Source organism: Pelophylax lessonae (assembly GCF_965119305.1).
Source record: "Pelophylax lessonae genome assembly, chromosome: 8".
Classification (NCBI taxonomy): domain Eukaryota; kingdom Metazoa; phylum Chordata; class Amphibia; order Anura; family Ranidae; genus Pelophylax; species Pelophylax lessonae.
The window spans coordinates 232622289-232637918 of NC_138775.1; the positions used below are offsets into that span (position 1 = coordinate 232622289).

Genomic DNA, 15630 nt, shown 5'->3' on the forward strand with positions numbered 1-15630 from the left:
TTTTTTTTTTTTTTTTTTTACATACCTTACATTTTATAGGTTGTTATAGATTTATATAGATCCTTTACGATACTTTTTGTGTATTGTGCTGCTTGATGCATGTTCCATCATGTCATAACAATTTATTATGTTACATGATGTCTCCTTGGACTATTAGTCATAAATACATTAATATTACAATTTTTTTGTCCCCCTTTTCCCCTTCCACATACCTAGTGTCCATAGGTTTAGAGTGTATTTCACCTCTAAAACATTCATAATTTCATTAAAGTCATGATTTTTCATGTACATATATATTTGTAATTTTATCTTTATTATCATGTTTAGGAGTCATGATCAGTTCATGCTCATTTGTCTAACTTTGAATATTATCACTGATTATCTCCTATCATCCATTTTTGATATATATCTGATTCTTATGAGAAATTATTGTTTCAGCCCCATACATGTGAATTTGTGGCCAGCCAATCGAGTACAATCCACCTTTAACATATGCTTTTAATTGTTTATGTTTTTAATGCTGTACATTCAAGTATAATTGATTTTAAAGTTGTTGTCCTTCCATGAACTGGTTGCTTTCAGCTCTGGTTCCAAATCCTTTTTATCCCGAGGCATTCCCCTTTTGTTCCAGCTGCGGTGAATCACTAATTAACTGAGCTAGATATAAACCTTGTAGAGTCCACGGCTCTCCAGCACCTGAGGAAAGAGCGCGCCGGGTACATCGACCCCGCGCATGCTCAGAAACGCGTCGTGCCTGCCGTTCCTTTGCTGTTTGAACTCATCACCCCTGGTGACGGGAGAGCGTCCATCCATCCACGGAACCTTGCAGCCGTCGGTCACTTCCATCTGACCGCTCATCGTACACTGAGGCGGGAGGCTGCCGGCTTTATTTCCTCCCATTAAACATCTACTCAGCCACGGACGGCGCTTTGGATTGGACATCACCACCTCCCTCCCCCCAGAGGATGCTTTAAAGATCTGATGATGTTACACAGCCTGACTTTCACTTATGTCTTGTGAGTTACTACACACATTGCTTCTTATGTATTATTAAACTGTCTACACTTAGAGCGCTTCTCCTTTTTGTTTTTTTGCTCTAACAGAATCTCCTCTTGGTCTGTGGAAGAGCGGCTCAGTGTTTATGGACTACTCCTTTCTGACTACACGTCGATCCCATACAATACAGTAAATTTATTCCATCAGCTTTATTTAGTGTTTTGCTTTTGTCCTTTTCCCTCCCCCTCCCCCCCCTCCCCCTTCTCCTTGCTTTTTTAATTGACTCATCATACCCATCCCCTGTGTTGGAGGTTTTTAGCGCTCTGGTTTCACATATGAAGGTGCTACTTGGATGTGGAGTCTCTTTTTGTGGCCAGGCTGTGTAAAAGTCTAACACATGTGGTATCACCATACTCAGGAGTAGCAGAATGAATTTTGGGGTGTCATTTTTGCTGTGTACGTGCTGTGTGTTAGAAATAGCTTATAAATTGACAACTTTGTGGGGAAAAAAAAAAAGAAGAAAACATTTTTTTTCTTCATTTTCCCAAGAATTGTGGGAAAAAATTATAACTTAAAAAAACTTACCGTGCCTCTTACTAAATACCTTGGACTGTCTACTTTACAAAAAGGGGTCATTTGGGGGGTATTTGTACTGTCCTGACATTTCAGGGCCTCAAGAAAGGAGATTGGCAGTCAGTACATCTGGTGTGATCAATTTTCAGTAATTGGTACCATAGCTTCTAGACTCAATAACTTTCACACAGACTAAATAATATACACCAATTTGGGTTAATTTTACCAGAGACATGTAGCAGTATAAATTTTGGCCCAAATGTATGAAGAAAAATTATTTTTTTTGCAAAATTTTAAACTAAAATGTTTTGTTTTTTTTTTTTTTCAAAATTTTTGCTCTTTTTTTTGCTTGTATCACGGAAAAAAAAAACCCAGTTGTGATCAAATACCACCAAAAGAAAGCTCTATTTGTGTGAAAAAAATGATAAAAATTTTGTTTGGTTACAGTGTAGCATGACCGAGCAATTGTCATTCAAAGTGTGAGTGCTGAAAGCTGAAAATTGATCTGGACAGGAGGGGTCTAACTGCTCTGTATGGAAGTGGTTAATTTGGTTTGGGGAGCATGCATTGTGAATATGAGGCGGTTAACATCCGAATATGTGTGAGATTTGATTCCTTGCCCTATTCTTAAACAGTGCATGCGCTTGCCCCTATACAATCCCTTTAAAACAGGAACCTGTCTGTGCCATTTGTGCGCATTAGTGCAGACATGGGTATGGCAACATTGGGGCTTCAGGGACACTCCCCTTTAAGGCAACAAAGCCACCCTATAGGCAGAAATGTTTTCGGAAAGCAATTTCTAGTTTTTTAATCCCTTTAGGACCCCCAAAGTGGGTTTTAACTTTCACAAGCCGCACTTGTATATCTGCTGGGAGTGCTCTCAGTTTAAAGACTGAGCTGTCCAAGACAGCTCTTGGTGCGGACTGAAGATCTGTAGCTGGTGGGATTGGCTTCCAATCCTGTGACTACGGTGACAGTGATTGCTGATCCTTCCCACCCCTGGGCGTTCATAACTGTTTAAGACGATTGAAAGATGTTTAAATTTTTTATTTTTTTTTTCAGCCCCTAAACACCCTTCCTCCATTCTGCATGTTGTATGAGTTACAGATTTTGGCGTATTTTGGCAGATATTGCTTAGTTTGCTTTGGTTGATATAGCATTACAAGAATTAGCATGCCACAGCAACTTCTGCTGAAATGATAAATGCCTGCAGCAGTTTGAGTAGAACAAAAGATTCTGTAATACTTGGATTTATAGAACAATGTTATTACAGTAGTACTGCATAAATGTTATATTTTTGTTACAAACCTACAGTTCTCCCATCTGATTTTCTTCCCTGCTTTGTGCACATCCTGTAGACTCTTTGTTGCGCTCTGCAATGACCATTTCACTGTAGTGCCTATGGCAGGATGTATGGATGTTCTGACATTTTGTATGTGTGGATCGAAGGTTAAACTAGAATCAAAAATCACCCCTAGATTTTCTAATTTAGACTGAAGCTCAAGTACAGTTACATCTATAGATAAGCTATTAGGACTGGCCTTAGGTAATTGATGGGGGTGCCAATAAGCATGACTTCAGGCTTGTCACAGTTTATTTAACCACTTGTCGTCCGCCCGCCTCAGTTTTACTTAGGCAGGCTGGCTGGGCTGTGCCAATCGATGTATACATCGGTTTGCGGGAGCGCTCCTGGGGGCAGTGGGGATGCCGATCTACAGGACTGGCAGCCGCGATTGCCGCTGGGCATCCGTGATTGATCCCCGCTGAGGGAGGAGGACGGTCAGCTGTTGTAAACACAGCTGACCATTCTTCTCTCTGAAATGATCAGAGCGCCTTTTATCCTTCTATATAGGATCACGGGTCTCTATGATCATTTCACAAGTCCCTCCCTCCACAGTTAGAAAACACTCCCCTAGGCTCACAACCCTTTGATCACCCCTAGGTTAACTCCTTCCCTGCCAGTGTCATTATTACCGTAACAATTCATATTTTTGGCACTGATTACTGTAGTAATGTCACTGGTCCCCCCAAAAGTGTAAAAAATGTCAGGGGTCCTATCTGTCCGCCGCAATGTTGCAGTCCTGCTAAAAATTGCAGATCACCACTATTACTAGTAAAAAAATAAATAAAAATGACAATCTTTCCTCTAGTTTGTAGACTCAATAACTTTTGCGCAAACCTATCAAAATACGCCTATTGGATTATTTTTGGTTAGAAAAAAAAAATGTAGCAGAATACAAATTGGCCTAAAAGGATGGAAAAATTTAGATTTTTTTTTTTTTCTCTGGGGAATGTTAGGGATATGTGAAAAAAAAAAAAATTTCAGTATTAAAGTATTTCAATTTTTTTTTTCAGTAAGGCTCCTTTCACACGGCCGCTCCGTGTGAAAGGTCCGCTGCGGGACTTTTTTTTTTTTTTTTCCATGGAGCTGATGACATTTCTGTCATCCGCTCCGTGTGCCCGCATATCATCCCATCCGTTTGCGGATGATATGCGGACATAATGTAAGTATATGGCACTGCGGATGTCAGCGGATGACACCGCTGACATCCGATTTTCCTTCCTTTCCGTTTTTTACACGGATGGAAAAATGGGGTTCTGTTCCATTCGTAAAAACGGAACAGAACTGAAAGGAGGAAAATCGGATGTCAGCGGATGGTATTCTGCTGACATCCACAGTGCCATTCACTTCCATTGATGTCCGCAAATCATCCGCAAAAAAATAGGATGATTTGCGGACACACGGAGCGGCCGTGTGAAAGGACCCTTAAGTTTACTACCACTTTAAAGCAAACCTTTATTATATTGCAGCTTACCAGGTTTTAGAGGTAATGTCTGATTTTTTTTTTTTTTTTTTTAAGAACAAGCTCTCTTCCAGATGTAGCGGTTACAGGGATGGGACAAACCATTTAACACTGGCAGGGTGCTCACAATGATCAGCTTTTATTTATGTAAAACCTTTTATCCCAAAAGGGGAAAAAAAAGAGCTTGCTGTAACTGATAGTGTGAGCTGAAGTTTGGCTTCAATGTGTTTGTTTCTAAATCTGCTAGTACATCTAACAATCACCTAACCCTCAGACTGAAAATGCTGCTGTGCAAAGGTTGTCCTGTGCTCCTTCATCCAGAGTGGAGGTACACGTATGTTACTGGCCAGATCACCTTGTAAACACAGGACGAAAGCCTAAAAAAAATAAATAAAACGAATGCAGCCACCACATCGAATGATTGTTAAGCTGCAATTTATTACATTTTGGGTTTAACCACTTGCCGACCGCCGCAAGTACATATACTGCGGCCTCAGGCCCTCACAGGCAAAGTGACGTACCGGTACGTCCCTAGCCTGTGAGGCTCTGGCGAGCATGCGCCGCCGGAGGTGCGCCCCCGCGTGGCCACGGCCCCTCCCCCCCCTGCACGTGTGAGCGGTGGACCCGATGTCCGCCGCTCACTCACGATCGTCCGTGACAGCGGGAGAAAGGCAGGCGGCTAGTGTAAACAAGCCGCCTGTCATTCTCCCCTGTGTAGGAACCGTGATCATACGGTTCTACTATGTAGGACCGTTGATCATTGTTCCTACACCTCAAGCCACAGCCAATCGCAGTTAGAATCCCGCCCCTAGGGACACACATAACCCCTCCCTCTCAAATAAAGTTAACCCCTTCACTGCCAGTGTTATTTTACAGTAACAGTGCATATGTATAGCACTGATTACTGCAGTAATGTCACTGGTAACCCCAAAAGTGTCAAAAATGTCAGTCAAGGGTCCGATCTGTCCGCCGCAATGTCGTAAGTACCGCAAAAAAATCGCAGATCGCCGCCATTATGCGTTAAAAAAAAAACAACAAAAATGACAAATATTTCCCTTTGTTAGTAAACGCAATAACTTTTGTGCAAACCAATCAAAATACGCTTTTTTGCGTTTTTTTTTTTTTTTTTTTTTTACCAAACATATGTAGTATAAAACAAATTGGCCGAAAATGTTAAAAAATTTAAATTTTTACATTTTTTGTGAAAAATATTATTTTTGCAAAATTGTCGCTCTTTTTTTGTTTATAGCGCATGATAAAAAAAAAATCGCACAGGTGATCAAATACCAGCAAAAGAAAGCTCTGTTTGTGGGAAAAAAAGGACGTCAAATTTGTTTAGGTACAGCGTCGCACGACTGCGCAATTGTCCGTTAAAGTCACGCAGTGCCGAATCGCAAAATACCCCCTGGTCAGGAAGGGGGTAAAATCTTCCAGGGCTTAAGTGGTTAATACCACTTTAAGGCCACATGCACACTGGGAATTTAGCCCCGGTGTATGATATTTTTGCCGTTAGCTGCTGCAATCTGTCAATCTGAGATGCTGACAACAGCTCTGGCTGGATGCCACTTTGAGTTTTAGTGCCGGTTCACATTTGTGCGGCTGCGGAGATCGCATGTAATTCGGAGCTCACTGCTCCTTCATTACATGCGATCGGATGTGCAGTGCGAATTCAGCCATACACTTTGTATGGCTGAATTCGCACCGCATCCGCACCAAAGACGCACAGGAGGCATTTTTTGAGCCGCATCAAAATCAGATCGCACAGCGGTTCACACTTGTGCGATGCGATTCTGTGCGTACTTGCAGATCGCACTGCGATATGCAATAAAACTGGGGGTGATGTTAACTTTAATTGACACCCCCTGCGTATCGCATATGGCAGTGTGAACTGCCAGGGGTGCGGATGCGATGTGGGAACACGCTGCATATTTGCATCGTTCCTGCATCGCACAAGTGTGAACCGAGCCTTACTTGCATTTCGGCAGTATGTGCCCAGGGACAAATACCTGTAATGCAGAGCGCTTGCATTCTGAGTATTCCTTTGTCCCTGTGTGCATAATGCCCTAACAGTAAGTACTGCTAGGTGCACCTTCCAGCTGCAGCAGCGCTCAGTCGGTGTATAGTGTTTGACAGGCTATTGGCAGGTAGGCTGGATGGACCGTATACCTGGGCCCTCCACCTGCAGTTTAACATCAAGGCCTTGTGCATTTGGGCTAAACACCCATTGGGAGTCCTAAAGATTAGTTTTCTGCTCAGACTCTGTCTTTCTTATGGCCTTCAATTACAATAGAGAAGTCTGAACCATGATTTTAGTGCTTTTTTTAGGGCAGCCTGTCCTAATTGGAGTGTACACAGCAACTATTCTGTTTTAGTACTTGGCAAAAGATATATGGTCGTCTGCTTGGATCAATGGTTTTAAAGCCTTTCGTTGGCAGTGTGCGGCTATTGGAAATTCAGTAAACCTTGTGATGTCACTTGTAGTCGAGCTGAGCTTAGAATCAGATTCACTTACCCTAAACTAGAAGTCCTCATTCTTCTTTGCTGATGTTAGCCATGTGCACACTTTTTAATGCCATTCTTTCCAGATGGGGGACCCGGGTGGTCATGTGACTTTTCTCTGCAGGGCAAGCATTGTATCATCCCTCCTGCGGTTCACTTTTGACAGGTTCCTGTCATCCCCTTTACATAACTCAACTAATGGCACTTTTCCACTGCAAGTTCCGGCTCGGCTCCACTTGGCCCTGCTTGGCCCGGTTTGGTTTTCCACTGCATGGTACCGCATGGTACGGTGTTGGAACGGTTCGGTACGATTTGCTTTTCCACTAAAGTAGTACTAAAGTAATGCCCCGTACACATGTGCAGATTATCTGAAGACTTTTGTCTTCAGATTTACCTTTTCTTTGTAGTGCAAGGGCCTGCCGGATTGCATACAAATTGAAAGTGTTTAGGTTTGACCTCATATTATATGGATTTGGTAAGTCTGCAGACAAAAGTCTTCAGATAATCTGCACGTGTGTACGGGGCATTAGTGGGTGGGATAACAACGATTCTCTGACCAATCAGTGGCTAGTAGTGACAAACAGTCAAGGCTGCATGCAAAGGATTGTGGGATATGGTACCGGTACGGCCCTCTTGGAACCACAACCGAGGTGGTACTGTTTAAGTGAGCCGTACCGTTCGGTTCCATGTAGTGGAAAAGCGCCGCCGTATAGAACTGTTCCAACACCGTACCATGCGGTACCATGCAGTGGAAAAGCACAAAAGTGAGCCGAACCGTTCGGTTCCATGCAGTGGAAAAGCGCCATAACTCTTGTTTTCCCCTCTCCTGATTTGCATCTTGTCTGCATATGCTAGAGAGTAAATGATTCTACTTTTCTGTCAGTTAACAGGTTAAGACAAAATGTTTTCTTCACATGAATCTTTACTTCCCACATTTTACTATTCTCGCTCCAGAAATCCTGTAATGATTACGGTTATAAAAGTTTTCTATTGGGATCTGCTGTTAAAACACTCAGTTCAATTGTGCAATCGACTCTCATGGCTAGCCATAAATGATTAATCTTCCAAAAGCTCGAAGACGTCATTGCCAGTATCAAATGTGATGGCACATCAGTCACCCTAACTGTGATCTCTGCAACATTTCTTGCCATGCCTTGTTTTTCGCTAGCTCCGTAAACAGTTCTTGCCTTGTTAAAATCTGATATGATTTTGTATAGAACTGTTGCTTTTGCGAAGTAAATACAAGGCGAATACATTCTCGCGCTGTTTATGAAAGTTAGGCCCCTTTGTCAATTGGTTCAATCAGGTCTGCCTATCAGTTTATCAAGCGGACCTGATGATATTCCGTGTAAGTCTCTGAGCAGGCTGGTGTCTAAAATGATTCTGCACACCGGTATTAAAAAAAAAAAAAAAAATCGTGAATGTGCTGTGCTACACTAAATCAATATTTCTCAACAAAAAAATTCAATATACATACACTATATTGTCGAACGTATTGGGACGCCTGCCTTTACATGAAATTAAATGGCATCCAAGTCTTAGTCCATAGGGTTCAATATTAAGGTAACCCACTGTTTGCAGCTAGAATGGATTCAACTCTTCTAGGAAGGCTGTCCACAAAGTTTAGGAGTGTCTATGGGAATGTTTGACCATTCTTCCAGAAGCACATTTATGAGGTCAGGTACTGATGTAGAACAAGGAGGTCTGGCTCGCAGTCTCTGCTCTAATTCATCCCAAAGGTTTTTTTTTTTTTTTTATTGGGTTGAGGTAAGGGTTCTGTGCAGGCCAATCAAGTTCCTCCACCCCAAACTCGCAAATCCATGACTTTATTGACCTTATTTTGCACACTGGTGCACAGTCATTTTGGAACAGGAATGGGCCATCCCAGAACTGTTCCCACAAAGTTGGGAGCAGAAAATTGTCCAAACTGTCTTGGACAACAGGAAGGGTCCTGTCTAAACTTCAGATCTGCTTGGAGATATTAACCCACATTTTTTCCTCTTCATTTAAAGCCCCGAACGATCGGCCGTCTTTTGTCCAGGGCTGTCGTGTCTTTTGAAAAGTGCAAAAGACTGCACACAAATTTTGTCGGCCAACAACAGCCGACTGCAGAAGTGATGTCATGTGATGGTTAACTTTCCTTGTCTTTTTTCTTTTCTGAGCATGCTCAGTCTTGCTAATCTGCTGTCTGTCGGCCGAAATCTGTACTGACTGGCGAACAATCGGCCGTTCTGGTGACGGCCAACAAATATTTTAAAGTCTGCACGACAGATTCTGTTCGGCCGAAAATGCGCTGTCGTCTGTCGGAAGCATCATACTAACAAGCCGACAATCGGCCGATCGGTCGGCGGCAGAATATTTACGGCCGACAATCGGTACGTGTGTACGAGGCTTTAATCTCTTCTCTGTCACTGCTAGAGCTTTTTCTCCTAAGTTTCAGCATTACATCGCAGTAAACCTCAGCCTGGCTTTTTTTTTGCCAGTTCTTTATTTTGATGAATATTTCCAAGAACACAAAATGCAAAAGAGATGCACATAATGATGCAATCCGATAAACAAAGCCCAATATCATATCCGCTTAGCTTTTGGAGTACTGCATTTGTACTCCACTCAATATGACATTGCAGTGATGGCTTGGAAGTGACCTTTGGGCACTGGGTTCCACATGGGGTGCATTCCAGACTGCATTCTGGTAAAAAAAAAAAAAAAAATAAAAAAATTAGCTGTTGAGCGCTTTCTATTTCCAGAATCACTGACATTGCTTCACTACTTGTTGTCTCTGAACACTCAATGATTTGGTTGGTCAAGTCAAGCACTGGGAGCTAGCTCATTTATATATACACTCCTTCCTGCTATACAACATTGGGGAAGAAAAAAATAGTCTGACTAATGCCAAGGTGCTATATCCCTATTACTACCTAATGAAAATAAAGAACCTAGACTGGGATTTTTTTAGGCACCAATTAAACCACAAATTATTTTAAAAAGTTACAAAAGTATATTATTAAACATGCATCTCCCCCATCTGTTTACTTCTGACCCCGTTGGATCTGAGTCTGGTTCTCTCTGCAGTGCTTGAACCCATTAGAGAACGTCTGAACTTGATTCCCATTATGGGTTAGTTAGAATATGGTTTTGAGGCCCTAAGATAAATTTCACCTCAACAGTACATTGTTCTTCCATCCCTCTGTCTGGCTCCAGTTCAGTAAAAAGAAATGTCTAATCTAAAGCTAACACTTTTTTTTTTTATTTATTTTTTTTTATGTTTGCATATTTTGTTGTAAAGAGGGTAGTACCTCCTATATAACTTTTATTGCTATCCATGTCCCTAGTAGGGAGTTGCACACTATTTGTTTTGATGACCACACTCTCTGGAATAAAAGTGGAGGAGAAACTGAACATTTTAGGTTACAACCTGAACAAGCACAGGGGGACATCTTCCAATAGGTCACTTGTTCTAGGGACACATTGGAGAGGGAAATCTCTTTAATTGGACTCAAGATTAAAAAAAAAAAAAAAAAAAAAAAACATGCCAGAGTTTTTCACAGTTCCTTATGCTACCCAATATAGAAAAAAATGTTGGCTTCAGTTATACTTTTAACTGGGAAAAAATGTTCAGGAAGGTCAATAGGAAAAACTGTGGTTAGGTCTGGTGCTTGGTAATAATATTGAACATTGACATAAACTTAAAATATGCCTACTAGTTCTTGAATTTATTTCTCCTAAATTCCCATGTAAATTCTAGGAAAGAATTAACTAGTAAACACAATCAACTGTTCAAAATCGCATAGACACAAGACGGCAACTGGCCTCCTTGCTTGCCTCGCCCCCTTGCTCCCTATGTAACTTGACTAATGAAAGGGCTGCAAAATGTAATATATTTTTTTTTTCTTTATTCATCAAAGTTTTTCCAAGTTAAAATCCTTTTTTTTTTTTTTTTTTTCCAGTCCGATTTGTTTTGATATGATTGAGGAAGCCTACATGACAAAGTGTGGACACAGCTTTTGGTAAGTTCTAAATTTTCTTAAAGGTTTTGCATTTGATTTTGTTCCATGCTGTGGATGCATTAATTGAAAATAATTCTGCTTCTAGACAATGCGTTGATATGCCCCTTGCTGCTGAGAGCCTACTGATTCCATGTGTTAAAGAGGTTGTAAACCCCCAGAAATTTTTTTTTCTTTTTGCAACCTGCAAGAGAAACCCATAATGAGCTAGTATGCATCACATACTAGCTCATTATGAAATACTTACCTTAGAACGAGCCCCCACCGTGCTGTCCGCTTACCTGTATGACGGGGGACATTTCCAGTCGCCCGTCTTTCCCGGGATCGCGGCACCGCGGTGACGTCACGCACGCGCTCGGGAGCCGACGGTCGTGGCACGGAGCTCTGAAGGAACGGCACGAGCGGCCGTTCCTTCAGAGCGCATGCGTCAGTGACGTCACTGGCTGCACGTAAAGTAAATATCTCCTAAACGGTACATGTTTAGGAGATATTTACAGTACCTATAGGTACAAGTTACAGAGGAGGGTTTACTTCCTCTTTAATGCGCTTTTTCAATTTCACTTTGTGCAAATCTGGTCATGCAGAACAATTTCTGTATTTTTCTGAAGCCACGATACACAAGTGAGTTATTTCACATTATGAGGAGGCAGATGCCTATGGCAAGAATTCATTTGCATTGAAGAAAAACCTGAAATTCACACAGCCGCTTTAATAAAATAACTGTTTTGCTTGGTGTCCTGAGCTGCATCTTTCAGCAGCAGGGGTTTCATTTTATGTCAAATGGTTTTTCAGTTTTTGTTTGAAAGTTGTCCTGTTGATTTTTACATTTCAGTTCATGGTCTTGGTTTTTGTGATATCTGCATTTAAAGCACTGTGCATGAACTTTGTAAAGCAGTTTCAGCCTCTCTTTCTGTGTTCACTTATCAGCTAATAAATATACAATGAATTTGAGTTGTGAAAATATCTGCTTCATTGCTTGCCATTCTTCCGTTGACCACATTTTGTTAAGGAATTTTGGGGATAAAGATTGTTGCTATCCATTTATTGAACCTCTTCTCAAAATGCTGATCTAAGCCAGAACATTTTTATTTTGTGGCCTATCAAGTCTTTTTTTTTTTTTTTTTTTTTTTTTTTTTTTTTTTTTTTTTTTTTTTTTTTAAATCTAATTTCCCAAAACATTTTTTACAGAACCAACTTTAATTTTTTTTTTTTTTTTTTTGGTTTTGAAGTCTAGGCCAGCATTCCGAAACCTGCATTATTGGATAATTTAAATTATAGGCATTATAAACTGCTCTTTGGAGCATAGCAGTTACTGGACACGTTGAGGTCTAATGGCCAGACTAGGCAGAGCATACTGCTGTGTGTGTGTTTCTGAAGCTTTTAAATGTGTGTAAATCCGAACCATGAACTTAAGGGTCCATGCACTCTGGGCTGAAAAAATAAATTAAATAAAAGCCGGTTCTTTTGGAAGGAAAAAAAACGCTCCTATACAGAGTTTTTGTACAATCATTTAGCCATGGTTTAAGCATTTTTTTTTTTCGTTCTGCCCCAAAATGCTGAGCTTAAAATATGCCTCTAAGCGTTCTAATGTGTATAAATACAAAGGATAACATTGAGCTGCTTCTCCAGCAAAATCCTAAACTCTTGTAGAAGCAGAAGTGTCTTTGAAGCCCGATATGCATGGACCCAAAATGTTGTCACTGGGGATGAGCTTGGGTTCGGTTTGAAACTGTTTGGCCAACTTGGATGGAAGTGGTCGGTGCCGGGTAAAGGATTCTGCAGCTACACATATAAAAAGAGGTGGGGGATACTTGTGACAACATTGTAGGACTTAAGGCCCGTACACACGTAGCGATTGTCAGCCGTAAATATTCGGCCGCCGAACGATCGGCCAATTGTCGGCTTGTTAGTATGATGCTTCCGACAACGACTGCGACTTTTCGGCCGAACAGATTCGGGTGTGCAGGCTATAAAATTTTTGTTGGCCGTCACCAGAACGGCCGATTGTTCGCCAGGCAGTACAGAATTCGGCCGACTAACAGCAGATGAGCAAGACTGGGCATGCTCAGAGAAGAAAAAACACACGGAAAGTTAACCATCACATGACATCACTTCTGCAGTCAGCTGTTGCTGGCCGACAAAATTCGTGTGCAGTCTTTAGCACTTTTCAACCGACAGGACAGCACCGGACAAAAGACGGCCGATCGTTCGGCCGACATTCGGTACGTGTGTACGGGGCTTTATAGTCGTAATATAATGAGAGATCTGGAATTTGTTTGCTGCTTCTTTATGCCAAAGTATTTTCACTGTTTACTTGTTTGTAACTAAGAAAATTTTAAATCGAAGCACCTTGTCGGGAATTGCCCAGATATCAATTTATTTTAGACTTTTTCACAGCCATGCATGTGTATGTGGTCAAAAAACACCCTCTTCATCAGGGCTCAAAGTAAGATCAGTACTGGGCTGGATATAAAGTGCAGTATACAGTGGCTAAACTGAGCAGTTATTAGGCACTTGCGGCCCGGGCCTATTTTTCCATTTTTCGCACACTTTAAAATCGTCATTCTTTGCCAGAAATTTTCTTAGAACCTTCAAATATTATGTACAGCAAGTCCCCTACATAGGAGTTCCGTTCCGAAAGCACATTTGTAAGTCCAGCTTTTTTTGTGAGTCAAAGCTAGCCTATGTACCCAATAAACACAATCGGCTATACACAGTGGGTATAAAGAATCTGCCCCCCCCCCCCCCTTTAAAATCACATTTCTCTAGCGCTCATCGACAGACGTAGTCCTCGGTGATACACCACCTTCGGGTTATGTTACCTCCGCAGGAGCAGGACTAGACAGGAAATTAAAAAGCTCTGGCCACACCCTAGGGGCAGTCCCAGAGGGTATATCCTCTCTCTCTCTCTGCCTCAGCAAATCAGTTATTTTCTGTCTAGTTAGGAGTAAGGACCTAGATACCTTGCTGGGATCTTAGGTCCTGGCAAGAATTTTTTTCTTAAAGGATTTTTAGACAGCTTTTTTTCTCCAGTGTTCCTGTGAGATCTTCAAGCAAGAAAGCTGAACTGGGCGACGGGCTGGATGTTGAGATCCGGTGGTCACCCCAGTTCAGCCTACCAGCGCGTGCAGGCCATAGCTCCGCGCTGGGTCGGCCGCGACAAAGTCCCATTAAAAGGACTAAACCCGCGAGTTAAATGTCTCGCTGAAACGCCAAAGACCATGAGTCACGGCGTTCGTATCGGTCGACAGCCCTCCCGCCCCGGTGGAGAGGGGTACTGTCAGGAGTTGGTGCCCGCCTGGTTCCGGTATGGTGAGTAGTATGTTCCCCCTTTTCCCCTGACGGGTTTTGTGGTGAACGCGGGCCCCTCTCTGTATGGTAAGAAAGAGTCCTTTCTATCCTATAACATGTCACAGATCCTCCTACTTTGAGTGTGATTTTTTGTGTACAAAAGCCAGGAGGCTTGGTTTGGGAGCTAACAATCTATTGTATACATGTTTAAAAGATGTAATCTGTGGCATTCTGGGAATCTTATGGGTTAAGTATAAGCTACCTACCAGTCAGAAGCCACGGACATGTAGACTGCCTTCCAAATCAGATCTCCAGCTATTAGCAGGCCTCCCGATCGGCCATGCGGTCCGCCAGGGCCGATACCGCCAACCACGCCATATCCCCAGGCAGAGACAGTGTTGTGTGCCCTGCAGCACACCGCCATTCAGCAGGCCGCCGCCATTTTTTCTTGCAGGATCGCACGAGCCGCCATTTTGGCGTAGCCTCGTGTCTCCAGCATGGGGGCGGCCATGTTTGAGGTGATCCTACACCTCGTGGAGCTTGGGGGAGGCGCCGGAAGGCGTGCAGAGGGGCGGAGCCGCCTCCTTTCTTCCTGGGCAGCCAGCCAAAAGACTTCCTGTTTGTCAAGACAGCGCTGTAAGCTGTTGCAGTTTAACTCTGAGCATCAAGTGGTGAGCCTGGGGGTCTCTCTCTCTCTCGATCGATAGCTAGCAGGTAACACTAAGGGGCTTTTTGTGGCGCTGGGGGTCAGAAAAAAAAAAAAAAAAAAGTTTTTTTCTTTACTTTTGAATATATTATCCAGGAAGTAACTGGAGTTATCATGGACCCTGCCACACATATTCCCCCACCTGTTTCCCTCGAGGGGGCCTCGGGACCCGCCGGTGCACAGAGTATAGAGTCATTTACAGCAATTTTGGAGTCTATGGTGGCTCGGGTGGAGGCGGCCTGTCAGGGACGGGGGTCAAGGAAGCGACCCCCGCCTACCCCTATACTATCTGACACCTCTGACTCAGATTCAGAGATGGTCACGGCAGTTGCAGGTTCCTCTGCAAGGACTGCTATCCCAGGTAAAGCTCCCTCAGAAAGTGAGGAGGACGCTTCTTCTCTTGCTATTATTCAGGAAGAAGCATTGGTGGACGCACTAGTTGTGGCAGTGCAAGAAACCTTAAAACTTGAGGCTTTACCGGCAGAGGCAACTGAAACAGAGATGCCTTTTGGTACTAATAAGCCCATCAAGACGGCGAAGGCTTTTCCTGTACCTAAATGTTTTGGTAATCAGATTAAAGGAGAATGGGAGCATTCTAAGCGTACCTTTACTATTTCCAAGCGTATTGCTAGACTCTATCCGTTTGAGGAATCCATCATTAAGAAATGGACGGTACCACCAATCGTGGATCCGCCTATTTCCAGGCTGAATAAAGCCACGGTTATTCCAGTGGAGGACACTTCGTCCTTTAAGGATC

The 15630-nt window shown here is 42.6% G+C and overlaps 1 protein-coding gene across 1 annotated transcript in view; it reads left to right on the forward strand.

Moving 5' to 3' along the window:
- Positions 1-15630, forward strand: part of COP1 (COP1 E3 ubiquitin ligase) — a 530087-nt gene that overhangs the window by 23525 nt on the left and 490932 nt on the right. Inside the window, exon 2 of the mRNA XM_082264749.1 lies at positions 10820-10879. Coding sequence (XP_082120875.1) covers positions 10820-10879 — 60 coding nt within the window. The remainder of the gene's footprint in view (positions 1-10819; positions 10880-15630) is intronic.